This window comes from Pollicipes pollicipes, unplaced genomic scaffold (assembly GCF_011947565.3).
Source record: "Pollicipes pollicipes isolate AB1234 unplaced genomic scaffold, Ppol_2.1 Scaffold_7231;HRSCAF=8579_pilon_pilon_pilon, whole genome shotgun sequence".
NCBI classification, from domain to species: Eukaryota; Metazoa; Arthropoda; class Thecostraca; order Pollicipedomorpha; family Pollicipedidae; genus Pollicipes; species Pollicipes pollicipes.
Window position 1 is genome coordinate 34,069,998 of NW_023597034.1, and position 26,435 is coordinate 34,096,432.

General features: G+C 56.1%; 3 protein-coding genes across 3 annotated transcripts; 1 reads left to right on the forward strand and 2 right to left on the reverse strand.

Annotated features, from left to right (window-relative positions):
- Positions 1–3,562: 3,562 nt before the first annotated feature.
- Positions 3,563–11,317, reverse strand: LOC119109203 (ATP-dependent RNA helicase DDX3Y). Its single transcript, XM_037232799.1, has 9 exons — positions 11,266–11,317; positions 9,292–9,427; positions 8,618–8,923; positions 7,985–8,268; positions 7,715–7,832; positions 7,220–7,385; positions 6,846–7,027; positions 6,172–6,449; positions 3,563–5,740 (listed from the first exon to the last, which is right to left on the reverse strand). The coding sequence occupies exons 3-9, from the start codon at positions 8,720–8,722 to the stop codon at positions 5,485–5,487; spliced, it is 1,389 nt and encodes a 462-aa protein (XP_037088694.1). The 5' UTR covers positions 8,723–8,923; positions 9,292–9,427; positions 11,266–11,317; the 3' UTR covers positions 3,563–5,484.
- On the reverse strand, positions 8,722–17,037 carry LOC119110043 (ATP-dependent RNA helicase bel). Its single transcript, XM_037233787.1, has 7 exons — positions 16,874–17,037; positions 16,567–16,687; positions 12,859–12,997; positions 11,266–11,352; positions 9,361–9,427; positions 8,772–8,923; positions 8,722–8,734 (listed from the first exon to the last, which is right to left on the reverse strand). The coding sequence occupies exons 1-7, from the start codon at positions 16,916–16,918 to the stop codon at positions 8,722–8,724; spliced, it is 624 nt and encodes a 207-aa protein (XP_037089682.1). The 5' UTR covers positions 16,919–17,037.
- A 185-nt stretch (positions 17,038–17,222) lies between these two features.
- Positions 17,223–21,512, forward strand: RpL8 (ribosomal protein L8). The gene is made up of 6 exons (XM_037233349.1): positions 17,223–17,245; positions 17,412–17,555; positions 19,610–19,862; positions 20,556–20,663; positions 20,865–21,067; positions 21,404–21,512. Exons 2-6 carry the CDS (start codon positions 17,418–17,420, stop codon positions 21,473–21,475), a joined length of 774 nt encoding a protein of 257 aa, XP_037089244.1. The 5' UTR covers positions 17,223–17,245; positions 17,412–17,417; the 3' UTR covers positions 21,476–21,512.
- The last annotated feature ends 4,923 nt before the right edge of the window (positions 21,513–26,435 follow it).

The following is a 26,435-nucleotide window of genomic DNA, read 5'->3' on the forward strand; positions in this document are numbered from 1 at the left end:
TCGAGGAGCTTTCGACAGTGATATTTCGGGAACAGGGAATGGGGGCCTGTCACGCAGGCGTATCCACGGGTGGTTTCGCCCTACGCGGTCGCTGAGGGCGTGAGTCGACAGCCCCCCCCCCCCCCCACCACATGGCAAAAATCATGGCCCAATAGCCAGGCTAAAAGGTCCAAGCGAGGTTCAGAGGTTCAGGTCGGATCGTCTTGGCTCAGGTTCAGGTTCAGGTCGCCCTGGACCCCACCCATCTCATGCTGCCAGGGATCTCAAACTCATCCCGTGCAGTCTTCACTGACCACACAGCGTCATGGCTAAAAGTGGACGCGCCACAGAACGCGTCAGCGCTTCAGTAGGCGCCGCGGCGTCGCGGTGAACCTCAGCCTGGTGCACAGCGTCGGCGGTTAGTAATGGCGTGATAAATGGAAAGGTGGCAGGTGCATGAGTCAGTGCAAAACTGTTTCAATTTCCATGCCTGGAGAAAGCTACGGCTAATCCCATGGTTGCGTTCACAAAATTAGAACGACCATTCACAACTTGAATGCCTGTCCATGGGCCCATTTAAATTTCGGGCGCACCTTCATGTCTAACAAAGCTGCGGGATTAGCAAGCAATTGCATCGATCCTGCGCAGATACAGCAGTCTGAACCGGGCAATCGTAACTGGCGCTCAAGGTGGCCTCAGTCTTGCACACATTCGATGGAACCATTTCAGATATGATAACCGGGAGGACAAACAAAGTGGGCGATTTACTAAACGAATAACGAGACATCTACAGACAGGTTGTCCGGCTTAAATACGAACGTGATGATACGGATAAGACGCACCCAGACGCTGCTGGCTAGCCTTCCAGTAATAGCACCTCCATAGTCATAAACACGCGGGACAGGATTATCCGAAGGTGTCGGCGGCGTCATTCACAGAGGCTCACACCGGCTAATGTGAACCGGCCGGCGGAAAGGCTGATCATCCGGGATTTTAACGCGCGGCGCAGTCTTGTTCTACTTCACTTGGCTCAGGCGCAAGACCAGCCTCTGGATGGGGAGATGCCGGGATGATCTCCGGCTGGGGTCACATCAAACACTCCATCAAGGCGCCGGCGACAATTTTGGTGTTAATTCTGGGCCGGTTTACATGGAAACGGCTCCCCGTACCAAACGTCAACGGCGAATATACAAATACACTGTATACTCATCACCTGAACGTTGCGCCTGAAGGCTAAGTTCACCCGACGCGCATCACATGCACTGCTTCTAGGGGCGGCCGACCACGCGTGGCTGCACGCACGGAAGGACCCGGCCACATCTCGCCATATTACTGCTGGGACGCTAACCCAAAGCGCACGACCCACTCCGTGGACAACTCATCACACGTTGCACCCTTATCGCCAAACCCTTGACACTACTCATTCAGTGCACCCAGAAACTGAAAACTATCACATTTGTATTAGTAGTCTGCGGAATCGTGGCGACTCCGTTGCCGCCTTTTCCCGGCGCAGCGCCTCGGCTCGCGCGCCACCGCCGCTGACGCGGCGCCTCGCTCCGCCAGAGTAACGTGACGCCTCGCTCCGCCAGAGTAACGTGACGCCTCGCTCCACCAGAGTACGTGATTCCGCGTAACAGCCTGATCCTACCGGACATCTACCACGTGCACCACGACCCGGAGTACTGGATCGAGCCGGAGCGTTTCCGGCCGAGCCGCTTCCTGGACGAACAGGGCAAGCTGATGCACGAGCCGCGCCTGCTGGCGTTCGGTACAGGTGAGGGCGGCCGGCCGGAGCCCGGCAGGCGGCGCCGCGGCGGCCGCTGGCGCACGCGCGGGGCGGCTCCATGACTTGCGGGGACTGCTGCTGGGCGGGAGCAGTACGCAAACGCAGGAGGGAGAACGCGGCTCGGGATTGCGAGGTGAGGTGGAGCTTCCAAACTTCCTCGAGGCCGCATTATGTATTAAAACGTGACATGTTAAACGGTGACAAGCGAAGGCAGCGACGCTATACACTACCTCATGTGTTTATATTATATTATTACAATACATATATTTATACTTAAAGTTAACGAACGACCTACCCTTGACGTCGCTGCGGTTCCCAGGCAAGCGGTCGTGCCTGGGCAAGTCGCTGGCCAAGATGGAGCTGTTCTTGTTCCTGGGCGGGCTGCTGCAGGCGTTCTCGCTCGAGCTGCCGGCTGGCGAGGCGGCCGACCTCACCCCGCAGGCAGGCATCACCTACAAGCCCCACCCCTTCCGACTGCGGTTCCGGCCGCGGCCGCCAGGCGGCACCGAGCAGCTGCTGCCCGGGCCGCGCAACGAGCAGAACAACTACTGCACCAAGCGCAGCAGCTTCTCGTCCAAGATCCACTACAGCGAGGAGAGGGAGATATGAGCGGTCGGCGCTCGGCGTCATCGGTCCAGGGCTGGTCGTCCCGCGCAGACCGGACTGAGTCAGACCGGGCAGACCCCGGAGAGGTACGAGTCAACGTCAGATTGCAGAGCGTCGGGTTAGCAGGGTCGAGTCCAGAGTCAGACCCAAGACAGCCCACTTCGCAGCTGGCGTCAGGCGCGGCGTTCCTCGGACGCTAACCAGTTGGCCTCGTGCCAACTCCGGTCGGGTCATGCTCGAGCACCGCTCGTCCGCCTGCCCCGACATGTCAGCGAAACAAGGACGCTGACGATTGGCGTCACGGGAAATCGACATGCCGGACTTGGCAGCGAGCCAACCACCGGCACATCAAGTGCGCGTGTTTGGCCCTGTCGCGGGCGGGACACGTTGTTCCCGCAGTTGCCATCGTGTGCTGCGTGGCCCCACCTGCGGACGCGGCGCGCGCTGCCGTTGCGCGCACGCGAACGGTGGTCCCCGCGGCCGACCGGGTCGCGAAGCGTGAGCGGCGCCGGTGCGGGCGCCGCCCACGACGAGTTCAGGACATTACGCGTCCGCACCTCCCTCCATCCACCAATCATTCCTCATTTTCTCGTGGCCCTGACGGGGTGTGTGAATACTCGTGGTGTTATAATTACCAGTACATTGGGAAGATGCTGCGCAGCGCTTCTGGGTCAGCCGCTTCAGTATTGGAGCGCCATCCAGACCTCGAGCTCGATTGTGTGTCACCAGCGTGTAATTCGTATTTGTTCTCTACCTAGACGTGTCGTATCGACAATAAACCGTATGCTGGCATCCCCACGGGGAGCTCGCCGATACAGCCAACCGTTTCAGAAGCGCCGTAAATATTTGTACACCAAACCGCCACAGCAACGCGGAGCAATTCCTGCTCTGGCAGCGCTCATCGCACAACACACGCGTCTGCTTCGACTATGAGCCTGCACCAGCGGCATCGCAGTATCGCCGCGCACGTGATGCCGCTCGCGTCAGCAGCACGGGGAGGCGTCACAGAATGCTGACTAGCCGCGCTCAGTGTGTAGACGACCGGAGTCCGGCGCTCATTCCCGATGATGATTATTTGGACTTTGGGGCACACAGACTGCGTTGGTCACATGGTGCCCAGCGCTCATTCCCAACCTAAGCCGATTCCTCCACTTCCACTCTCGCTCCGCCCGCCCAGTAAAACGCCACGGCTGTGTTCATATTCTTTCCTTGTATTTCAATGGTGTGTCGAGCCTCCCGCAGGCCCAAAATCTCTCCCAGGGCGAGAGCGTGAACAGCTGTTGCTCTGTCTGTCTCTCCGTACGGTGCGCGACCGCAGACGCCGTCATCACCGTACACCACTTCCAAAGGTTACGCAAGGTCACGCACAAGAACGACAGTCTCCCACGGCCGGCGCCCCAGCACGCTCGGGCGCAAAAATAGGTTCACAATTTGTTACCGGGCTTCCGGGCGGCGCAAGCGACCAGCGGCTGGGTCACAGTCACTTTTGGACGCGCGCAAGTCAAGTGTATAACGTGTAAGGTACCCTCCGCCAGAGGTTACATAGTATAACGGTCCCCCTGATAGAGGCTACAAAGTATAAACGAAGCAAACTGGTCGCCAGAACCGGTCAAGCTTCAAGGTGATATCTGGAAAATCCTAAGACATTCACGCACCAAATTGCGACCGACGGGCCCGCAGACACAATTTGTACTGTTCCCTAAAAGATATTGCCACGCACACAATCACGCATGGAGACTAGACTGGATCAGAAGTCACTGGTTTGAGACAACCGGACCGGTACATAAGTAGAGCCCATCCCGTGAGGCACACCGGCGCAACACTCGCCACCCGGGCCGCCGGGGGGCGGCGGGTCGCGCCCGCACGGCCGGCCCGCCGCCCCAGCCGACCCGCCGTCGGGTTCGGCGGGGAGCCCTGCCGAGTCTGCCCTGAGATCAGCGACACTAGCGCCGCCGCGCGGCCACCGGGCCAGCCCGCCGGCGCGCGGCGCGGCCGACGCGCGCGCTGAACCGGGATAACAGAAACCGCCGCGACCGGGCGCCGTACCGAAACAAAACCGCCGGCCCCAGCGCGCTCTCAGCACCCCTGCATCAGTGGAAGAATGCGTGCGTGTCATGTGCGTGGCCCGACGCGCGGCGGCCGGGCCCGGCCAGACCGGACCGGACCGGACCGGACCGGGACGCCGCCACCGCCGGCGCCGGGAGACGGGCGGAGCAGGAAACAGACAGAGAACAGACGCACAGTACACACCTGACCCGGTCTCGCGCGGCCCTCCGTAACGCTACTAATAAATAAGCGGTCGCGCAACCGCGCGGCCGTGCTCGCCGCGCCGCCGCCTCGGCGGCGGACGCGGCGCGGCGGCCCAGCCCGCTGCGGCCGGCACCGCCGCCCCCTCAGATCGATCACTCGCCCGCTCTCTCTGGCGCTGGCGCACCGCGAGTGGCGCCCTCTCAGTGCGGGAGAGATCTGGGGCGGTGTCGACCTGGCCGCTCGGTCACGCATCGCGCACCGGTCCTGTCCCACGCGCGTGCAGGCGCGTCTCACCCCACACCCACTCGGCTCGCCGCTTGGGCACGCTAGCTGACAATTTCGGCCCAGGAAAGAATACAACAGTTTATCATATTTACTTCTATACGACGCAACAGCTCCCATGGATCGGCCGTCCGCCAGGGAACGTGGAAAGAAAACACCTAAACGCCGCCTGGCGCCTTACGCGAGTGTGAACTCTCGGATTAAGGGAATAATGCTGAGTAATAATGTTGTTCTAAACACACGAACGCACAGGAGAACAAACGAAACACTCAGTTTCCTACGCAGCGGAATGATAACTTTAAAACGCCGTAAAACACGCACACGCACAGAGAGGAGGCCCGGGCCTCGGTGCGCGCTCCGAGGGCAGAGCGGGGCGGGGCGCGCCGCTCGCGCCGGAGCGGCGCGCGGCGCGGCGCCCACCGTATCACAAGTGCCTGGCCGGCGGACCGCGCGGCCGCGGCGCACCAGGCCGGGCTCAGCGGGGCGGCCGGGAGCTGCTGCAACGGGAACTACGACAGAGACAGAATCAGGCGGCGGACAGGGGAGAGCGGGGGCGGGCGGCCGCGGCGGCGGGCGGCCCGCTAGTTGCCGTTCCACCAGCTGTCGCTGGCGCCGCCGCCGCCGTGCGGCGGCGCCGCCGCGTACGTGCCGCCGTAGCCGCCCACCTGCATCGGCGCGTAGCCGTACATGCCGCCCATCTGCGGCATGCCGTAGGCGGGGTAGGCGCCGCCGCCGCCGCCGCCCATCTTGGCCTGGCCGTAGCCCTGGTTGCCCTTGCTGTAGCCGCCACTGCGGTTCTGCTGGCGCACGTCGCGGCCGCCGAAGCCGCCGCCAAAGCTGCCGGAGGCGCCGGGCGCGGCGTCAGTCACGCGAGGCCGCCACGCGCCGCGAGGTGACACGCAACATCACGCCGAGTAGGAGTTGGGGTGGGGGTGGGGGGGAGGGGGGGGGAATACCACTACGTCAATGCTGACATGAACAGTCATAGAGCAGCCCAGACTTTGTAACCCGCAGGCGGTTGCCACATTGTGGGCTGCCATATTAACGAACATAATACACGGATGCGTCGAAGTAAGCCGCTCCAGAGATGGACGCTACCGGAACACATTAAATACTAACATCACTGTCCTTAAATACGCAACGGAAGGTTCCACACCAAACTCCTCCACACTGGATGGCAGTCCACACGCCAGTGGATGGCGATGCACCCCCAGCCACGTTCATCGAGCGGGTCCACCGCCGCTCAGTGTTCAGACAAGGCCACTCACCGCTTGCCGCCGCGCCGGCCGCCGCCGCCGCCCATCTTGTGCACCTCCATCGAGAAGCTCTCCAGCCAGTCGGGCACCACCTGCTTCGTCTCGGTCAGCAGCTCCATCAGGTCGCGCACCAGACCGCGGTTGTTGTCGTTGAAGAAGCTGGTGGCCAGGCCCGTGTTGCCCATGCGACCGGTGCGGCCGATCCGGTGCACGTACTCCTCGATGTCCGACGGCAGGTCAAAGTTGATGACGTGCTTCACGTGCGGGATGTCCAGCCCACGGGCGGCCACCTGGCGGGCGGCGGAGCGCGCGTCAGCCGGGGCGGCCTCAGCACGCCTCAGCACCCAAGAGACCGACAGATCGCCGGCGCGTGACAGGGACGCCACTGCTCCGGTCCACGGCGGGACGCTCACCAAGCGTGAGGCCAGACGTGGCCGGGGGGGGGGGGGGGGGGGCAGGGGGAGGGGGGCGGACAGCCACGACAAGCAGGCCGGCCGGGTAGTCCCGGCGCTTCCCCACGGTCGAGTCCCAGCGGCGACAACGCGGGGGTGACGCCGCTGGCAACACCAATCAACAGCCACTGGTCGCCTACATCGCCTGACGGACGCACGCGAAACAGCGCGAGGCAGATATTTGCGGGACAGAGACGACGACGGACAGCCAGCCAGCCAGCCAGTCAGACGTACCGCCGTGGCCACCAGGATCGGGCAGCGGCCGCTGCGGAAGTGCTTCAGCGCCAGCTCGCGCTCGCCCTGCGAGCGGTCGCCGTGGATTGACGTGACCGGGTAGCTGTTGCGGTAGAGGAAGTCTTCCAGATTGTCGGCGCCACGCTTCGTCTCGACGAACACCAGCGTCAGCGACTCGGTCACTGCGGGCACGCGAAGGGCGGGTTATGGTCGGCACGCCGGACGGAGGCGTCCTGTGTCCGGGTCACGAGGCGCCCCGACCGATCGTCGGGCGGCGCCGGCTCCCGCCGCCGGGCAACCCAACACACGCCACCCATCGCGCGCCGGGCGGCGATACCGATCGACCGCTCGCGACCGTCCACAGCTCGGCTCACCCTTCTCGGGGTCGCGCTCCTGCGTGGCCTGCAGCAGGTCGAGCAGGAACGACTTCTTCTGCTGGTCCTCCACCCAGACGATCTCCTGGGTGATGTTCTCCGAGGTGGAGCCGACGCGGCCCACCGCCAGGAAGATGTAGTCGCGCAGGAAGTCTTGGGCGAGACGCTGCACGAGGCGAGAGCGCCGGCAGAGGCGGTTATCCACTGAGGCGACACGCAGCTGCCGCTCCTCGGCAGGAGGCCGCCTATTTGCGCGTCCCACGGAATCAAACAGCACGGGACAACGCGCCAGCCAGTGACGGCCGACACCAGTCAGCAGACGTAACTCCGTGAGAACGGCTGCCACAGCAGCAGCATACGCAAACTCGGCAGACCATAAGGGTGGACAACGGCCTCGACGACCGGCCATCGCCCAGCTCAGCCTCTGCGCCCACGAGTCGGCCTCTACCGTTCCAGACGCCAGCTGGCGCTGTGCGCTCGCCGCTCGCCACCCACCTGGATCTCCTTGGGGAACGTGGCCGAGAACATCATGGTGTGCCGGTCATTGGTGGGCGGCATGGTGTCCTGCTCCACGATCCGACGAATCTGCGGCTCGAAGCCCATGTCCAGCATCCTGCCAACGCAGGGCGCGCGGCGTCTCACACCCGAACAGAGCACCACGTCGAAGGGCGCGTCCGCCGCATCCGCGCCGACCCTCGCCGGCGCACAGCACACGGCCGTCAGCCCCGCCCCCGGTCGCCGTCCGTCCGCGGCGCGCCTCCTCACCTGTCGGCCTCGTCCAGCACCAGGTAGCGGCAGTTGTCGAGGCCGACCTTGCCGCGCTCCAGCATGTCCACCAGGCGGCCGGGCGTGGCCACCAGCAGGTGGCAGCCGCGCTCCAGGTCGCGCATCTGGCTGCCCACGTCGGCGCCGCCGTACACCACGCACGGCCGCACGTGCGAGCGGTACGAGAACTTGCGCGCCTCCGTGTAGATCTGCGTGGCCAGCTCGCGGGTGGGCGCCAGCACCAGCGCCAGCGGGAACTGCTTCCTGCGCCCGCCCATCGGACGCTGCCGGGACAGCCGGGCACGTGACGTCAGAGGGGGCGGGGGCGGGGGCTGATGACGTCAGACGGGGGCGCGGAATCAAGTGAGACGTCAGACGTGAACACGAGTCGGTCGACAGGCGAGACGCGGGGCGTCCGGCCGCGCCCGGACAGCACTCCAGGAAACCGCCGACGAATGACGGCCGTGGCCCAAGCTGCCGCAAAACCGCAGACGGGGCCGCGCGGCCAGTCTACTGACGTGCACAAACACGAAGCGCACACCAGCGGCACGCGAGCCCGCAACAAAGCTCGGCGAAACCAACGACACTGCCACCGGCTAGCCAGCATGGCACCGTGCCGCGCTCTGGCAGTACCTTAGGGTCCTGGCTGACCATCTGCGGCCCACTCAAGAAGATCTGGTTGAGCACCGGCACGAGGAAGGCGGCTGTCTTGCCGGAGCCGGTCTGCGCGCATGCCATCAAGTCCCGCGACTTGAGGATGATCGGGAACGAGTACTTCTGCACCGGCGTCGGCGTCGTGTACTTGGTCAGCGCGATGTTCTCGACGATAATCGGCGTGAGCTCCAGCTCGCTGAACGACTTGATGCAGTCGGGCACATCGTTGCCGGTGGCGTCCACCGGGATGTCGTCGTACTTGTCGAAGTTGATGCCGGTGCTCGCCTGCGAGACGCGCGTACCGTGAGAGAGGGAGTCAGCGCGCGGCGACAGTCGTTGGCACTGGCATGCGAGGTCAGTCGGGGTCACTGTGATTCCCAGCGGAAGCCGCGTCCGGCGCCGCCGCACCACGGCCTGCCGCCACCACACCGGGCTCTGGCAGGGCCTACCCCGACCTGGCCTTGCCCGGTTCTCAGACCACATCCATCTGACTCCGACCCCGCCTGGCCGCCGCTCTGGCCCTGGTCTGACGAGCCCCTCCCTAAACACCGAGTCGCTCGGACCCGGCCGACGCGGCCCCAGTCCCGCCTGCCCCCCCCCCCCCCCGCGCCCGCGGGGGCCGCTCCGCCCCAGCGCCGACCCGCCTCGCTGACCTGCTGGAAGAGCTCCTCCTCTAGGCGCGAGTCGCGCGGCAGCGGCGTGGTCCAGTCGGCGTCGCTGACGGCCGGCTCCTTCCAGCGGTCGTTACGCTGCAGGTCGTCCTCACGGTCGCCCCAGCGGCCGCCGCCCCTGCCGGCCAAACGTGCGGGCGCCGTGACGCGCCGACGCGGCAGCAGCGCACCCGCGCTCCAACGCACACACACACACACACATACACTCACAGACACACACGCGCGCGCATACGCAGCACACCTGCCGGCGACACGGTCGGGAGGTACACCGACGACGCGGGCGGCGTCCGAGGCTTGCTTCCGATGCGGGGGTGTGGCACCCACGCGACGGTAGCTCCATGCCAACACCATACCCGTAGTAGAACCCCCCACCCCCCACACGCGCGCGCGCGGTACGTCTGCCAACTGCTGGCGTCAGCTCATGTCTCATCGTGACGTACTCACTGAGCGCTGCCAGATGTTCGCGATCGCGTTTGCCGCGCGCAGAGGTATTTGGGTCACGGGTTCGGGTGAGCTGCTTATCCGACTGCAGCTGTCTGGGACTCGATCGACTTTGGTCACCGGATTTGAATGACGTGCTCCTCAGAAAACAAGCGCTGCTTTAAGATGGATAAGGGCGCTAATCTTAACACACACCTTAAAAAAGTTCGTCCGTCGCATTATTTCTCATTGCGAACATACATGACCTGAGGTCCAACACTTATGTAGTCCGTCTTCTTCGCTGTGCATTGTGTCTAAACGCGCTATATTTCCCATACGACAGGGATGGGTAAGGGGCATTAGTTTCAACTCGTGACATGGAATGGACAAAACAGCGTCAAACTGAACAATGTAGGCCCTCCTTTGATTCATCCAGGACTGACCCAGAATCACCCAATTCGCACAATAGTTAACTGTAGCCTTCAACCACTTTCACCTTTCGCTTTCCTGGCTGCCATAGTTCCCTGACACCTTGTAGGATTCCCCCCCCCCCCCCCCCCCCCACCTTCCCGCGAGCAGTATCCATAAGACTTGCCGTGCACGTATGAACGCAATTACGCTCCAGCAGTTAACATATTTGCAGGGTTGCATTACACTGTGCTGAAAACCGCGCACCTTCTGGCTTACTGGCGCGGCGTTGAGCGAGCCGACAACCCCCACTGCTCCGCGATTATCTGCAGTACGGCCACCATCACGCCGGCGCCGTCAGCGGAGCCCCACGAGCCGCGTCACGGCCCGAGATACGCTCGGCTCGCTGGATCGGCTCAGATCGTGCGCAGGCTGTTAGTGCGCGGGCGGATCAGCGGGCGAACGCCGGTAGGATTCGCTTTAAATCGCTGCCATTCGAAACTTGGTATACGCGCCTTACTAAAAGCCCGGCCAACAAACCAACCAACGGGTAGAATCGGGCAGCCGAGCGACGGTCAAATCGTACACGACACCTGAGACAGCTCGCGCCGGCTCGCCGGTTTCAGTCGAGCTGTCCATCCCGCACCGTCGTGTAGCGCATCGTGTACCGTCGTGTGGCGCATCGTGTACCGTCGCGTAGCGCATCGTTGCCGTCGTGTAGCGCATCAGCGGCGCAGCACATACGGCCAGACATGCCGCTGGGCAGCCTGCAGCCTGGGCAGCCTGCCTGTGCGCCGCCGATGAGCCAGCCCCCATTCGGCCCGCGTCGGCCGGCGGCGCGGCTGACTAAGCGCCGTGACTCATCCGATTGACCGCGTCACAGCCGCCGCGCGGCCAGCCCGGGTCGGCGGCCCGCGCCACTTCCCATCGCGTGCGACGCCGCGGCTGCCGCTATCGCGGCCCCGGCCACCCACTGCGCCGCTCCAACCGCGCGTCACACACGGCACATGACCACGTCCGCCCGGCCGGCAACAGCCGCCGCCCGCCGACACCGGCGGCGCGGCAGCCCAGCCGCCGGGCGCGGAGCTCGCAGACTCGCGGCGCCGATGACGGCGCGCGCGCACTCACCGGTTGTTGTTCCAGGTGGAGCCGCCGCGCCGGTCGCCGAAGCCGCGGTCGAAGCGTCCGCCGCCGCCGCCGCCGCCGCCGCCGTACCTGTCGACGCCCGAGCGCACGCCAGTGAGACAGGCGCCCCGGCATCGGTCGGCCGGCCCTGAGCCACGTCCGCGGCACGGCGACTGGCGTCGGCCGCCAGGGAGGCGCCGTCGCCGACGGTCCCGGTTTGGGGAGCTCGCCAGGTCCCGACTTGGGGGAGGGGGTGAGGGGACATCTCTCCGACTGATCGACAGCCGGCTCTATCGCCTTGTTCCTGCAATACTGGCCACTCGGTCCCCGGCCACTTGCAGCTGTATGTAACGGAACGGATGCATCGCATCCATGCACCATGTTTTTTAAGGGTGGGTACCAGAGGCAAGGGTATCTCACGACTCTTTCCCAGCTTCATGACACACGCACAAGTGCACGCGGACGCGCGCATACACACGCACGCACATACCCAGCATATTCCCTTCCTCCGATAATGTTACCGCATGCACCACCACTCTGTTTCCAGTGCCACTCCCCATGCATTACCACAACCATTTTTCAAGCATGCATTCGGAGTGAAAGCAATAAGAGAGGAAAATGCACACCAAACAGAAACATTCAGAGGCATGCAGGGAATACTTCAAGCCTTTTCGGTAAGCAACGCCGCATCATTCAGATCGAGATGAATGACATATCAGTGTAGAATATCACGCCATGAACGCTGACTATTTTAAAGCATAAACCAATACATATCTGCAAGGTCTCCGTGAGACAGGAGTGAGGTCACCACTGTGGTCAAAAGATTCAGTCGTGAGTCGCTTGTCCGGCTTGATATAGAAGTGAAATGTTCCCTGCTGCCGCCGGCCGGCAGCCCCGCGGCGGCGGCTGGAGGGACCGCATCCGGTCTGCTCAGCCGCCGCGGCCGGGCCGGCGAGCCGGAACAGCAGCGCACCAGCAAGCGGACGCATGCAGTAACCTGTGAGTATTCCAGGCCTAGATATTTACAGACCGGGTGTATTCAAAGAAGTGCTGCAATTCAAACTGCGCGCAATTTGCCACCAGGTGTGCAGTCCGTCGACGTAAAGCAAAAACACGAGTTGGAAACGGACGGACTTATGAAGGGAATTTTACGTGAGGCTACATCTACCAAACATTTACGACCCGTACTAATACGAGACACCGTGCATGGTTTTCGTCGCCCTGACAGCACAGAGCGCTGAGAAACAGAGCCGGATAGCGACTCGGCTAGACCATGCACGCCACTGAGCAATCCGATCCAGTGAGCCCGCGACACCCGAGCATGCAAGGTGCCCGCTCCTGAGACCGGCGCATGAATTTCGTTCAATGCCCGGAGCGATGAGTGGGGGTCCTGGCGCGGCACGCCCGTTCCCAAACCGTCACTGCACTGGCGCGGGCGGCGCGGCCGCGGCGCCCGAGGGGAGCCGGCGCGCGTAGCCACCATCGGCCGCGCCGCCCGCCGAAATTGATGCCCCGCTCGCCGGAGACGCAGACCCGTTGGACTGGCGGTCGGAGTAGCCGTAGCCGTAGCCGCGGTCGCGGTCTCGGTCGCCGTACCCGCCGCGGCTGTACCCCCGGTCGAAGCTGGACGGCATGGGCGGCGGGGGCCCGCGCGGGTCATACCCGCCGCCGTAGCCGGGCCGGCCGCCGCCGCCGTACCCCGGGCGGCCGCCGCCACCGCCGCCGCCGCCGCCGCCTGCCGGTAACGGGTCGATGTCAGGAACGGCGCAACCCGGAGCCCGGGCCGACAACGGCGCAGTGGACCGACGCCGCTCTACCTGGCCATGCGTCCAGCCGGCGGCTGACACGACTAAATAATGAACCACTTGCAGTCCCACCGACGCATTCGTGCGGCGCAAATACGTCGGTGATTCCGTGCATTTGCAGGTCCTGCTTTTGAGACAAACTTCCTGGCGGCCTTAAATGCATATTGCATGCCACATCAGTATGATTAGCCTATACATGTCCCTGGTAACACCAAAATAATGCCACAAGTCATGATCACCAACACCATGGGTGGTGGGCTTGCAGCATAATGGCTGGTGCTTTCATTTATTGCCTCCATGTATCAACTTGAAATGTACTGGTTGCTGAATAATTTGCTTACTACTGAGAGCATTTGACAAGCATCATTAAATCACACAAGGTCATCACTTTAAAAGTAAATATTCATTTGTTGACTGTTGGCTTTGTTGGCCCAGTACTAAGGTCAGGGAAGTGGCATGATAGCTATGTTTGTGGTTCCATTTTTAGGATGCAATACATTTTAATACCTTTCAATATGACCTTTCTGTCACAATTTGATACATACATAAAACATGCCCAAAGAACATTCCATCCTCAAAAAGGGTCATACAGGCTACCCACTGTCCCCCAAGTTAGACAGATCTTGTGAACCTGAAGCATGCAAGCATGCTACAGCACAATCTGGACAACAAACAAAAGATCAGGGCTGTCCCAAGGCATCCCCAAGGTGCAACAATAGACAATCATGCATATTCTGTGTGCATTTGTTTGCATATTGATAATAATTTTTGCATATTGATAATTCATGTAACCATGACAGCTATGCTGGTAGAACACCAAGTTTTCATGAATGTTTTCTGCTAGGTCTTCACATGCCACCCTGTAAGTTCAGTAGATAAAAAAAGACCACCAATGACAAAGAAAGACCACTGGAGGCAACATCAATGATCCATGAGTTGTGTACCTTGGCACCAATAAGCAGTGTTTCTATGCTAGATGGCATTCACAAACAGGCTTTGTGAAAACTGCATTTTTCATTAATTGTTAAGAACAGAAACATATATTCATCGCAGCTATTTAACTCAGCCCAAATAATTGCTTCACCTTTATGCATGTTCCAATCCACTCCCACACCACATAATGATGCTAGCATACTCCCGCCTCAACACTTAGGCCACCACACAGCATGCCGGTTCAACACCACCAGCCACCCTATCATAACACCACCCATTCAACACCACCCTACCACTGGCTTGTCATGTGAATGTTCATCATTCATGCTCAAGCTGACCATCATCAGATCTTTACATGTGCATGCACATGTGCACCCTTTAAGATCTATGCTGTCTTTTTCAAGATCAGTCTCTTTGTCTGACAATACATAAAAGCCAAAGTACATTCACTATGGCAGCAGCAGACTTGTGATATTCTATAGCATGCCAGGATGGGATGGATTTTCATTTTGCATGGAATAAGACACCCACATATCCATCCCATCTATTTTGTGATAATACCAAGTTTTTTCTGTCCTGTGGTTAATGGGGACTAATACCAATCATGCCCTGGCCTTGAACAACAATTAACATTCCAGCCATGTAAAGTGGTTTACACTGAACAATGCAGGTGAACCCAATTCATACACATGTTTATTGAGACAATATTTGTCACCAAAACCTCCATTCGTACGAGAAGAAAGGTCAATTATTTCTGTGGTTTTGTGCCTGAGGTCATGTAGCTGACATGTGATTTAGGCATCACATGGAAAATCACTCATCTTATAATTGATGCTACACCAGATTAAAACTGGAGGATAATGTGTTAACATATGGGATGCTATGACAGAACTTAAAAAGGAACAATATAATTATAGCAGAACTTGAACTGAAAAATATTACCAACTTTAAAATAGATTCCACATCACAAGATAAAACTGAAAGGTCTGGCAAATGAAGGCTTTATCTTTGAGTTTCTCCCCAAGCTTTATAAAGGTGGCACCAATTCTAAAATCCCATTCAGTCTTTCATAATGGTATCAATTCAATGAGCAAGACACCCATAAACAGGACCTGAAGCCACAAGCAAAAGCAAGCCTTAGGCAAAACACTAAAGCAATGCCTGATAAATAAATCCAAGCACTAATATATCACATAGAATTCCACATCAATACAGACAGAACCACCATATACTTTGGGCAACCTACAAGATGTTCAAATCAATTCAAAGTAAATCCACGTTTGAAATAAGTGACAGTTGTTTTCATGAAAACAACACACAAAAATCTAACATTGTGATTTCAACAACATAAAAATAATGGTGTGCCCATTTACTTGAGAGCAATACACTTTGCCAAATCCCATATGTTTGCTAAGGCATGGTATAATTTTGCACATACATAGAAATTGTCCTGGTCAGATACTATGCAGCCATTCCATGCAAGACAAACTCTGCAGCATGGCTCAAATGTGGCTCAACAATACAAATGACAGAAAACAACTCAATTAAGTAAAATTAAAATCAATGTGCATGATTGGTTTTGTGCAGTTTGTTGATGAACATCTGGACATCCCCAGCACACCAGAATTGGCTGGTGCGAAATCCCAAACCACAACCAGTGCAACAAGGAGCTGTATCTTAAGAGGCAGAATGAACACATCAGATAATGTGTCATATCCAAGACAATGTCCAAATTAAGTTTTTACATGGCTGTTGAACAAAACAGGGAACCAAAGCAATGCCCCAAGAAGAAAAAATAGGGTTCTCATCTTGATCTTGGTAACTAAAATTAAGATGACAAATAAATGTCTCCAATGTTAGGACATCAATACAATCAAAATTTTAGAAACTCATCTAATACCACACTTGATCTGCCATAACTTTAAACATTTGTTGTTTATCTGCTTTGCCATGCATGTATCACTCCTCAAATGCCTCAAAATTTATGGGGCAAATAAAGTTATTGGTACAGAAAAAACCTTTGTTTATTTACAAAGCATCATAAATAAATGGCAAATCATGATGTCATTGCTTCATGCAAAGACATAGTGTATCATACTGTGAAGTATCATTGGCTCTAAACCATTATAAAATACAAAATCTGATTTAATATATTTCTTAATCTATTTCCCTTACCTGGCATTAGCCATTCCTTAAGATAATTTCATAACACATTGAAACATTTGTCCTCATGTTCTTATTGATATTTAAAGCCCAGCAGTAAAAACACAATCAATTCTGTATAAAACTTATGATTTTTTGGTCTCATCAAGGACAATTGCAGCCTTCAAGTTGTGGAAATCACTTTAATCACAAGTACATCAAAGTAAATAAAATTAACCTTGATTTCAGCTCATGCCCACAACAGCCATAGCTGTTCTGGGCATGGGCATCCAACTAAAGCACCATAAATATATTCCAAACATACTCAACTGTTGTTTCCAATTAATGGAAATATAAGCTAGGCATTTCAACAAGGTTGAAAAACCACGGCCGTAGGCACACAATTCACAAAACATACACTTACTTCTGTAACTGTTGAAACCCCCGCCGCCACCGTCCATTCCATCCATGCGGCGATTCGGGGGAACATATCTACTGACATTCTGTGGTGGTGGCGCACCTCCCCGGATGTCTATGCCAGCGAACTGCAAACACATAAGGATGTTGAAATGGGCAAAAAAAGCAATGCGCAGCAATGCACAGCAAACACTACCGGATATGAACACACCAATCAACACTTACAAGATAACTTTAATTACCGAAGACATTTTTGCAACTCATCTATTGAAAACCTACCGGTAGGCGAAACCAGCGCACATGAGAAAACTTACCTGCTGCTCTAGACCAATCCCATTCTGGTTAGGTACATTACTCATAGTACAAAGATATTTAAATTGTCTTCTTTATCGGTGTACGAACGTCTTGTTGGTCCCACACAGCTTGTAAAAGCCTAGCGACTCAGACACAAAGAGTAGTAACGGTGCCCCGTTCTGTTTCCCTGTTACACCAGCGTTGCCGGGAAAATTATTTGGGACTAAACCTACTTTGACTAAGATTATTGCAGGTAAAATTGTATTTTGATGAAAGTGAAATTACTACTTATATCTTATTATTTAAGCAGCTTGACTCCATAATAGCTCTAAAAGATATTTTACAATCTAGGCAACGTTGCTACTTTGCGTCCTTTCCGGCAAGTTGGACCCGTGAGTGGTGGTGTAAATTGTGTATTGCTATTTTATTTGTGATGTGATGTTAGGATGCGGTGAATGCTCCAGCTTCAGTGTCGTTGCAGTGTCATATAATTTTAATGTTTGTCTCAATTGGCGTGTGGCGAAGAGATTACTGATATCCGGATGCATTTTATTTCAGGCCAACATGGGTCGGGTCATCCGTGCTCAGCGTAAGGGAAGAGGGTCAATTTTCACTGCGCATACGAAGCACAGGAAAGGAGCACCCAAGCTCCGCAGTGTAGATTATGCAGAGCGTCATGGATACATCAAGGGTGTGGTAAAGGTAAGATTCCAAAGTAATGTGGGCAAGGCAGCTAGCTGTGTTTGTGCCTCCATACATCTTTAGCTTGGGATGGATGAGCCCCAGTCTGCATAAAATCAGTTAACTGTGGTGGATGGTTGTGCAACATAAGTGCATGTAAATTTGTATGTGTGTGTGTGTGTGTGTGTGTGTGTGCGCACCAAACTCAGGCTAAGGTATGGTGATATAAATTATATGGCATCAAGGACAGTTGCACAGCATACTTGCCTGTGAATCACCCATGTAAGCAATATGACAGTTCACTGGAGCATGGTCTATGCACTGAACTTGTTGGCAGCTGCAAAGCTATTATGTCTGATTCATGGCACAGATGTATTTAATATTTACTGTCATGTAGCTACTACAAGCAATATGATTGGAGTGGCTTGTATTTTGATCTGGTATTTGTTTAGTCGTGTGAGGACAAGGTTTAGGTCACTGATGTTGCATTGGTGCCCTTCACAGTAGATGTATATTTTTCTGAGTGGGCAGAAAGTATTTGTTTTTTAGGTGATGGTTACTGTAACCCCTAATGCAGAAACAGATATCCTGTGAAACATGGCAGACCTGTCAGTGATGCATCCAATGCAGGTTCAGTTCTGCCCCAGACATGTTTCTGAGCTGCTTTACTGTCTGGCCAGGCTATCAGGTACACAATTGTCTGTGGCTGGTTTACCCACTAAAGTGGAATTCAGTTAATGATTGTGTCTTGCAGATAGCTGATGGCAGTGGGGAACATGACCCTGGTGGTCAATACTTGTCTAGTGCAGTTTAGAGCAAGTTTTGCACTTGCCCACCTTTCTCGTTAGATCTCTGGTAGTTGGGGCTGTGTGAGCAGCTCCTTGAAAAAGTGGAAAGGACGATAAAGCATCAGTTCAGACATCTTTGATAGTTGATAAGTTTTCACTTTTGTTTATTTAGAGGGCATTTTGTTTGCATTGATCTCAGCAACATCACTGAAGCATTGTCATTATGTGAGCACTGAAGCTGATGGTGACATGCCAGGCCTGACACTCAAACTTCACCTTTGCACAAACTGACTGGTGCCAGTATGTTGTTGCTCTGCTGGATGTGTTAGGTGTTCCATGTTCTTGCAGTTTTTAATTTGCCCCTTTTTTCTGTGCATTAAAGATGTCACATTTTCCAGTTTGTTTGACATGCCATGTTTTTTAGTCTTGTATCCAATGCCATGGGCTATATCCATGGAGAAATTATTGCAGCAACTTTTCAAATCCTGCCTGAAATATCACTTCTTGCCTCAGTATCCTGATAAGATCTCATCAAGACCTGTCATATTTTAAGCCTGAGTAAATATTACATGACCAAAATGCATGCACCTGTTCCGAAACATAGTTTGAGATGATACAGTAGAAATCAGCTGGCATGGAAATGGCTCTGTGAATGCAATTGGCTTATCTTCTGGGTCATTGCCATTCAGCAATTATATCTAATGTTTTTTTCAGTCTGCAAAGTAAGGCTGTTTGGATGTTTGACAGATCCATTTGTCTAAATGGCAGAGGACAGCCAGTTTGTCTTGGGTAGGGCACCATGTCATGACCATTGGTAGCGATGCTATCACCAATGTCCTCTTCAAGTATGCATGCTATGAGATATGTATTGGGTGACTGGGATCAAGTTTTGTAGCATATAGAGTAGTGGATAAGGGTAACAAAGGGAAATGTGTTGTTTGACTGCAGTTTTCTTGTCTCACTTTGTCTCAGCTTAGACCATGGCAGCTTTTGTTCCGGACTGATCTCAGTAAAGGTCTTAGTCTGTCTTGATATACCTTTGCCACAGCCATTTTTGTTAGGTTATACAGTATTTAATCTCAGCATTATGATTTGATGGACTTTGGTCCTGAGCATGTGAATTGATCTTGTCACTCCCTTGTGATGAACCTACTTCAGTTTGTGTGCCTCACATCCAGCATCGTCTGCCTCCGAACTAACCCATCCGCCCCACTGCCATGTGTCGCCCGATGCAGCGCGTGTATATGTCGGTGTGTTGGTGCGGCTGACGTTTGCTGGCATTGGCAGGAGTTGATTCACGACCCGGGCCGCGGCGCGCCGCTGGCCGTCGTGCACTTCCGCGACCCGTACCGCTACAAGACGCGCAAGGAGCTGCTGCTGGCCGTGGAGGGCATGTACACCGGCATGTTCATCTACTGCGGCCAGAAAGCCACCCTGCAGATCGGCAACGTGCTGCCCGTCGGCCGCATGCCCGAGGGAACGGTCATCTGCAACCTGGAGGAGAAGTCTGGCGACCGCGGCCGGCTGGCCAGGACGTCCGGTCAGTGGCTGGGTCAGGCCAGCTGACCTGGGTGCCCCGGAATGTGTAGTTGTCAACGATTCAATATTTTGTCACATCGGTGGCAGGCATGGTGACGTTTTTTATGTCATGACCCTCCCAGTTTGGGTTTCACCATCTGCTGTATCCGCCCGTGCTCAAAATCGGCCAGTCAGCATTAGACCAGGCAGCATCAGCATGGATGGCAGTGGTTAATGCGTGGCTTAACAAATGGGCTAGGCAGGTCAGATGTCTAAATTTTGGGCCAAGGGGTAAAGGATAAGGGCCAACACATTGCTCGCTCTGGCCACCAAGGGGCCCAGATTGTGGTAGTGTGAATTGATGTTTAATTCCAGGATGCCCTGCCAGATTAATTTTGGGATGCCAGTTTGTGTTATAATGCATGCACAGGCTGTGTATTTGCTTACTGGGGAGGTGCTGGATGATAGTTGATTGACATGATGCTGTGAGATGCAAGCACAAATTGTGTCTTGCTGTTGTGGAGGGTATGTTTATTGTTTGTTTGTTTTTTGTTTTTGTTTTTTTGGTACCACAAATGTGATGAACAATTCCAGCTGAAGCTAATGCTGATACACTCTGCGTTATCGACCAAGAGGCTGTTTCTGACGTCGCTCTGTCCCTTGCTGGCGCGTGATGACAGGGTCCTCGTGTGACGCTCGGGTGGTCCGTCCGCAGGCAACTACGCCACGGTGGTGTCGCACAACCTGGACACGAAGAAGACGCGCATCAAGCTGCCGTCTGGCTCCAAGAAGGTGATCCCGTCCACCAACCGCGCCATGGTCGGTGAGTGTGGCCGCCGACGAGACGGCGGCAGACACCCTCCCTCCCTCCCTCCGCGGGAATGATGATCGCTGTCGACTGAGAACCGTGCTGAAACCTCATCCATTTATCGACCACGAGGCTGTTTCTGACTGCTGTATGCGTGTCTGCTATGTGTGTTGGTGTGTGATGGTGGCCCTGACGGGACGACCGCGCCGTCGGCAGGCATCATCGCCGGCGGTGGACGTACTGACAAGCCCATCATGAAGGCTGGCCGCGCCTTCCACAAGTACAAGGCCAAGAGGAACGCCTGGCCCACTGTGCGTGGTGTGTGCATGAACCCTGTGGAGCATCCTCACGGCGGTGGAAACCATCAGCATATCGGCAAGGCGTCCACCATCGCCCGTGGCAAGTCGCCAGGAAAGAAGGTGAGCATTGGGTGCAGGGTGTTGGGGGTAGTTGCGTTGTGCTGCTTGCAACTATCAAAGAGATTCAAAATTTCAGTGAATTTAATTCATCACAGCCCAGGATGATGCATGTAGTCCGACCAACATACTGTGATTCTCAGATTGGTACAATTAATTCAACTCGCTGGCGTTTCTGTCACGAAAATTATTTCCGTGAGCGCCCATGTCTTCGCCGTGCTTGTTCGTCTTTCGTTCGTCACATCCAGCATATCTGTTCTCAGTTTCTGTGCACTCCGGTCATGTGGGGCGTGCGGGTGTGTCCTCGGGTCTGACCACGTCCCCGCGCCCGCCCGGCAGGTCGGTCTCATCGCCGCCCGCAGGACCGGACGTATTCGCGGAGGCAAGAAGCTCGTCAAGGACGCCGACTAAAATATATCGGTTCGGGAAATACAGACTCCGCGGAACGTGCGCTCTTTTCATTGTGTGGGCGGTCTGCGAGCGCCTGGAGCGGTCAACAGACCAAAATCGGCCAGAGCGGATGGGCGGAGAGGGGCACGGGACGGCGCATAGGATACAAGCTGGACCGGCTCGCCCCCGCTCGCTGGGCTTCGCTAGCTGGGTGCGGCCGTCAGGCGGTCGGACGGTAGTCTCCGTCGCCGCTGCGCCCAGGCCCGCAGTGGGGTCAAGTCAAGTCGGGCTGTGGGCCAGCGGCTCATTCAATGTCAATAACGCGTGCGTGGTCAGGCGCTCGAAGCCTAGGCGGGGGGCGCACGCTGGCCAGGTGCTGCGGTCGTTCCCGTGCCTGGGGGTGCACGGTGAGGGTACCGGGGGTGCTGCGGCGATCTGTTGCTTGTGCCCATCCTTCCTGCCAGTGAGTGGGCGGGGCACACCGTGAAGCCTGGGCAGCAGCGTATCATGAAGCCCAATGACCCGGCAGCCGGTGTATTCCCTAGGGAGCTTGGTAGCAGTGGAGATGGTAAAATATTCAGGACGGCTTAATTAGCTGCATGTGGGCCGCCGCTTCTTTCAAGTATTTGCGCAGCGTGCACAACCTCTTGTCTCTCTGGAACTGAAACATTTGGATTGCGGCGCCGATGCTTGATGCCGCGTGGTGGAGCTCGATGTATCTGGGGAAGAAGGCCGTGGTCGTCAGGCGTGCGTGGTAGCGGCAGTGCCGACGTACCGACGTGAGACACAGGTGGCAGCACTGTGCTGTGAGGTATAGATGGCATACTTATCGTCCGACTGCGCGTGCATCGTAGCTCCCGAAATCGGTGACCGCAGAAGTTCCTGTTCCCATAGGTCTCCCCTGGGTTTCTGGACATCACTGTAGGTTCTGATCGGGATGTACGAGAAGCACATCACTGAAACTGGATCGGTGCCGGTACTTGCTTGAATGCCGCCTGCCATGGTGATGCCCCGATCCCGCCATGTATCAAATGTTATGGGGAGGAGTTGGCCTTTGGATGGTTTGCATGTGTTTCTTCAGTTACCTGCCGAGTGGTACCTTCACTCATTGCCAATTTACTGAAGTACATTGGCATAGAGAGAGAGAGAGAGAGAGAGAGAGAGAGAGAGAGAGAGAGAGAGAGAGAGAGAGAGAGAGAGAGAGAGAGAGCGATGCATGACCTCCATTTTCAGAAGCGCTCAGCTGCAACCTGTTTGTAATGCATGGAAATAATCGAATTAAGACGGGCCCTGCTCCTCCCAGCTTTTGGACGTGCATATATCACATTGAAGTGCTCACGTATATACGCAGTGACCAAATGAAGGGCCCAGCACGGGAGGGGGAGGGGTTGAAAACAAGCTTGGAAAGTTATGAATTTTTACCGCGTACGTGGCACCAAAACCAGTTGTAGAAGCCAGGCACATTTGGGAAGAAATCGATCTTCTCATTGCAATTCCGCCCGCTGTGATGTTTTGACAGGCAAATGCTCATGGGGTGGTTCACGTGCTTATTCACAATAAGCACGGGAAAATGGACTTGGTACAGGACTGACCAGACCTGGCAGTTAACAGTCGTCGAAATGGATGGATTTTTAATGTCATACGTTTTGGGTCATTGTGAACAGGGTGCTACGAAGAAAATGTGAATACGTGTGATGGATATTGGACGCAGTCAAAGGTACTCAATAGCGACGCATAATGCAATCAAATGGGGAGGCGCAAAAACGATTTCTAATTATTTTCTTTGCATACGACGCCATGAAGAAAGATGGTAGCAACTTCTCCCGCTGCCCCTTCCCCGCCTCAACCGCTCCTAGCTTGATAATACTCATGCATATTTTCCCGCCCCAGTCTCACTCGGTTCGGGTCACAACATTGGGTCACAGCACAGCAACGGTTTCCAGGCATCACAGACCGGTTTCGAAAAAAGAACCACTAACCGTCTCGCGGTCAATTACCAACGCACGTATGGTTCGGCCAGAGTTTTTGATAATATCGCTCTGTGGCTTGGGAGTGTTACGTTAGGCCAAGCTCTGTACGTGACTTCGGGTCTTTGTGTGCTCTGTTACCGGAGATTCGAAATATTTTCAATACGGTCTCCGTTCTGTCGCTGCTATAGTCGTTCGCTCCGTCCTCAAGTTACACGTTTATGCTTCGTGTCGCTCGCTGCGTTGTCGGGTAGTCAATATGTGGCCCCGGTTTAACCCGCGTTCTGCAGCGTCTCCACAGTTTTGAATAAAAATTGAAATTTGATATTCCCCTCCTCGACCTATTAAAAATGGCCATGCTTTGTTCTCACACCAATTTTGCAGGAAAACAGCGCCTAGATAAGATTGTTCTTATAGCCTCATTCCTCGCAGAAAAAAATCAGGAGAATGGAGGTATAGATGCGTTGATATTTCAACAACATGCCTTTATTGAAACAATAGCAGGGGTGAACACTTTTATTCAGTATTCACTTGTGCTATTGTTTCGATAAAGGCATGTTGCCGAAATATCACGCATCTATATCTCTATTCTCCTGTTTTTACGAGGAATGAGGCGATTGGTGCTGCCTTATCTCTGCGAATAATGTTCCTCGCAACTGCACTCAACAACTTCTAAAAATAGCGCGTGTCACAAAGTGTGTATGTAGATGCCTCAAACTTCCAGAGCATGGCGTTCAAATGATTCGATTCTCGTCGTTAAAACGGCATTATGAGCACTCGGGAACTGCAAAACCATAAACTTTTGGAGAGCGTGACAGCCCCGCCAGCCCGACCGCTGATCTTTTTTTTTCTTACTGCTCACGAAAAAACTTGCCCACCCGCTGCTTCGCTCGTAAACATGTTTACAGCATGTCTTTTTCCCAGTTCATCAATAAATGTCCATACCTGTTCTTGGCTGTTCTAAAACCAAGCTATGGCCTCGGTATACGATCATGGTTATGGTCCTGACCTACACATCACCGGGTGTGCGGCCTAGGACTTCAAACACGATGATCGAAGCTAAATGGGCGACCGGCGCCTCCACCGCCCCCGCTCTCTCCGCCCAGACAGCTGGCGGCGTAAGGATCGGCGGGCCCCGCACGCTCCCGCACGTCCGCCGCTCGACAGCTCACGCCAGTGTCCTGTCCTGATCGCCGACTGGGACAGTGCGCCGGGGGCGGCCCGACCAGCCCCGTGACTGGCGCGAGAGAAACGTGAGAAAAACGAAAGCCGGCGCTAGTTCCGGAGTGCGCGGAAATGGGTCAGGGGACGCGGACCCGCTACCGTTAGGGGCCGTGCCACTCAGCCCGGTGGGCGGAGCAAAAGGCCAAGGCCTCTGCTTCGGCGTGCAGGGCGACATCCGGGCTCGGGACAAGGGCAAGCGGTGCCAAGACTGAGTTTGCATGGACTCGTCGGCAGTCTCCCCTGTTGCGGTCGTCGTGTCTGACTTGGTAATCCCACACGGCCTCTGCGGAAGGTGGCAGTGCCTTGGCGGTCGGTTCTCATTTTCCGCCTCCCATTTACGGGCATTACCGTTTTTCTGGTGCAGTCATGCGGTGTTACCCGCATTGGAGGCACGCTAAGAAAATGAGAGATTACGCCGCATTTTCTGTGTTTTTCGTAACAGAAACTACTCAAACGTGGGCACGGGGATACTGGAGATCGAACCGTCCGTGTTTGAGGCCTCGCACTGATCCATTTTATCATCATCCCTTTATTCCGAGCTCTGCACTTCCGCACAGGCTTGAAGAGGGCGCCAAAAGGAGTTCTGTTGACTGGACTGTCTGGCTTAGCATGCGTTGCTTTACTGCATCTTGGGATATTGCTGGATTTTTCATAGCCGAGAGAGAGAAACTGATTCCCTTCACGCAGCCGCCCTTATGCCGTACAGTGCCGCTAATTTGAGGGCGTACCATTCCACGCCGCTTCTGCACCCGGTTTTCATCATCGCACAGAAATCCCGCGCGGGTCCGGCGCCACCTTCCACCGCCGCGACAATCTGCACAGACGCATAGGCGCGCCACGGCGTCGGTTTGCGCGCGAACCAAGGCCTGGCGCGGCGCGTTTCAAGGTGAGACGCGCCCTCCCGGTCGGTCAAGGTGCGCAGCTACTGGCCGTTCCAGCCGGGACCTTCGCAGTACGCACCGGACGCGCCGACAGGGGATTGGCGTGACGAACTTCTGATGAGCTCCGGTGCTCCGCGGCTCGGACGGGCCGTCATAAGACACGCTCGTCATGGCGCGCTCGGGTTATTGTTGGCGAGCGCGTGTCGCGGGGTATTATTGACCACGTGGTCGTTTCGCGGCAATGGTTTCGTGGCGGTGGAGAGATCATGAATAAGCCATCCATCCGCATCTGATCTGAACGGCAGCGGTTGTTCTCCGGCGCTAGGTGCGCGAGCGAGGCGGCCGTGGTTTCGATGGGCAGTCGTCTGAAAACTATGCACTTCTTTCGTCACCTACGCCAAGCACTTTTGGCGGCCACGCCAGATCCGGCCACAGCAGCGACCGTCCAACTGCCAGCGACAGGCCCAGGGCGTCACGCTTTCGTCGCCGGAAGTAAATTCACCGTCGCGCTTGCGTGCAAGGCGAGACGACGCTAATGCGAATCGGTGCAACTGCCGGGCGCGACTGTGCCGCGTTCGGCGGGGCGCCCGGCCGCCGGTCGTGACCTAGAAACGGCCGCGGCGCGCAGCCTTGGCGTCTGTCGGAAGCCATAGCCGGCTTCCACGCCCCGGACACGGCCAGCCCGAAGCCGGAGCCGGCGGCGGAAGTGCCTCGACCAGGTCCGCAGCTCCGCAGCAAGGGCAGAGGCTCAGCGCGTCAGGTGCTGAGGCGCAGACCGCCGCCGGAAGGTGACACCCACCGGTTTGCCGTTAGCGGCACTGGCTGAGAGATGAGGGGGGGGGGGGGTCCCTGGTGTCCGTGCTGTCCCGCCCCGCGGCGCAAAATGTCAGCTAAGCTTGAGACTAGGCT

What these genes read in the sequence shown, in the direction of transcription:
- RpL8 (XM_037233349.1), top strand. Translation starts at nt 17,418, where the DNA reads ATGGGTCGGGTCATCCGTGCTCAGCGTAAGGGAAGAGGGTCAATTTTC. An exon ending in ACATCAAGGGTGTGGTAAAG is followed by an intron (nt 17,556 to 19,609) that starts GTAAGATTCCAA and finishes TGGCATTGGCAG; the next exon opens with GAGTTGATTCACGACCCGGG. An exon ending in CCGGCTGGCCAGGACGTCCG is followed by an intron (nt 19,863 to 20,555) that starts GTCAGTGGCTGG and finishes GTCCGTCCGCAG; the next exon opens with GCAACTACGCCACGGTGGTG.
- LOC119110043 (XM_037233787.1), bottom strand. Translation starts at nt 16,918, where the DNA reads ATGAGTAATGTACCTAACCAGAATGGGATTGGTCTAGAGCAGCAG. An exon ending in GGGTTTCAACAGTTACAGAA is followed by an intron (nt 12,998 to 16,566) that starts GTAAGTGTATGT and finishes CGTTACCGGCAG; the next exon opens with GCGGCGGCGGCGGCGGCGGT. An exon ending in CGGGGGTACAGCCGCGGCGG is followed by an intron (nt 11,353 to 12,858) that starts GTACGGCGACCG and finishes GGGCGTCGACAG; the next exon opens with GTACGGCGGCGGCGGCGGCG.
- LOC119109203 (XM_037232799.1), bottom strand. Translation starts at nt 8,722, where the DNA reads ATGGCATGCGCGCAGACCGGCTCCGGCAAGACAGCCGCCTTCCTCGTG. An exon ending in GTGCTGGACGAGGCCGACAG is followed by an intron (nt 7,833 to 7,984) that starts GTGAGGAGGCGC and finishes CTGCGTTGGCAG; the next exon opens with GATGCTGGACATGGGCTTCG. An exon ending in GGCCGGCGCGGCGGCAAGCG is followed by an intron (nt 5,741 to 6,171) that starts GTGAGTGGCCTT and finishes CGCCTCCGGCAG; the next exon opens with CTTTGGCGGCGGCTTCGGCG.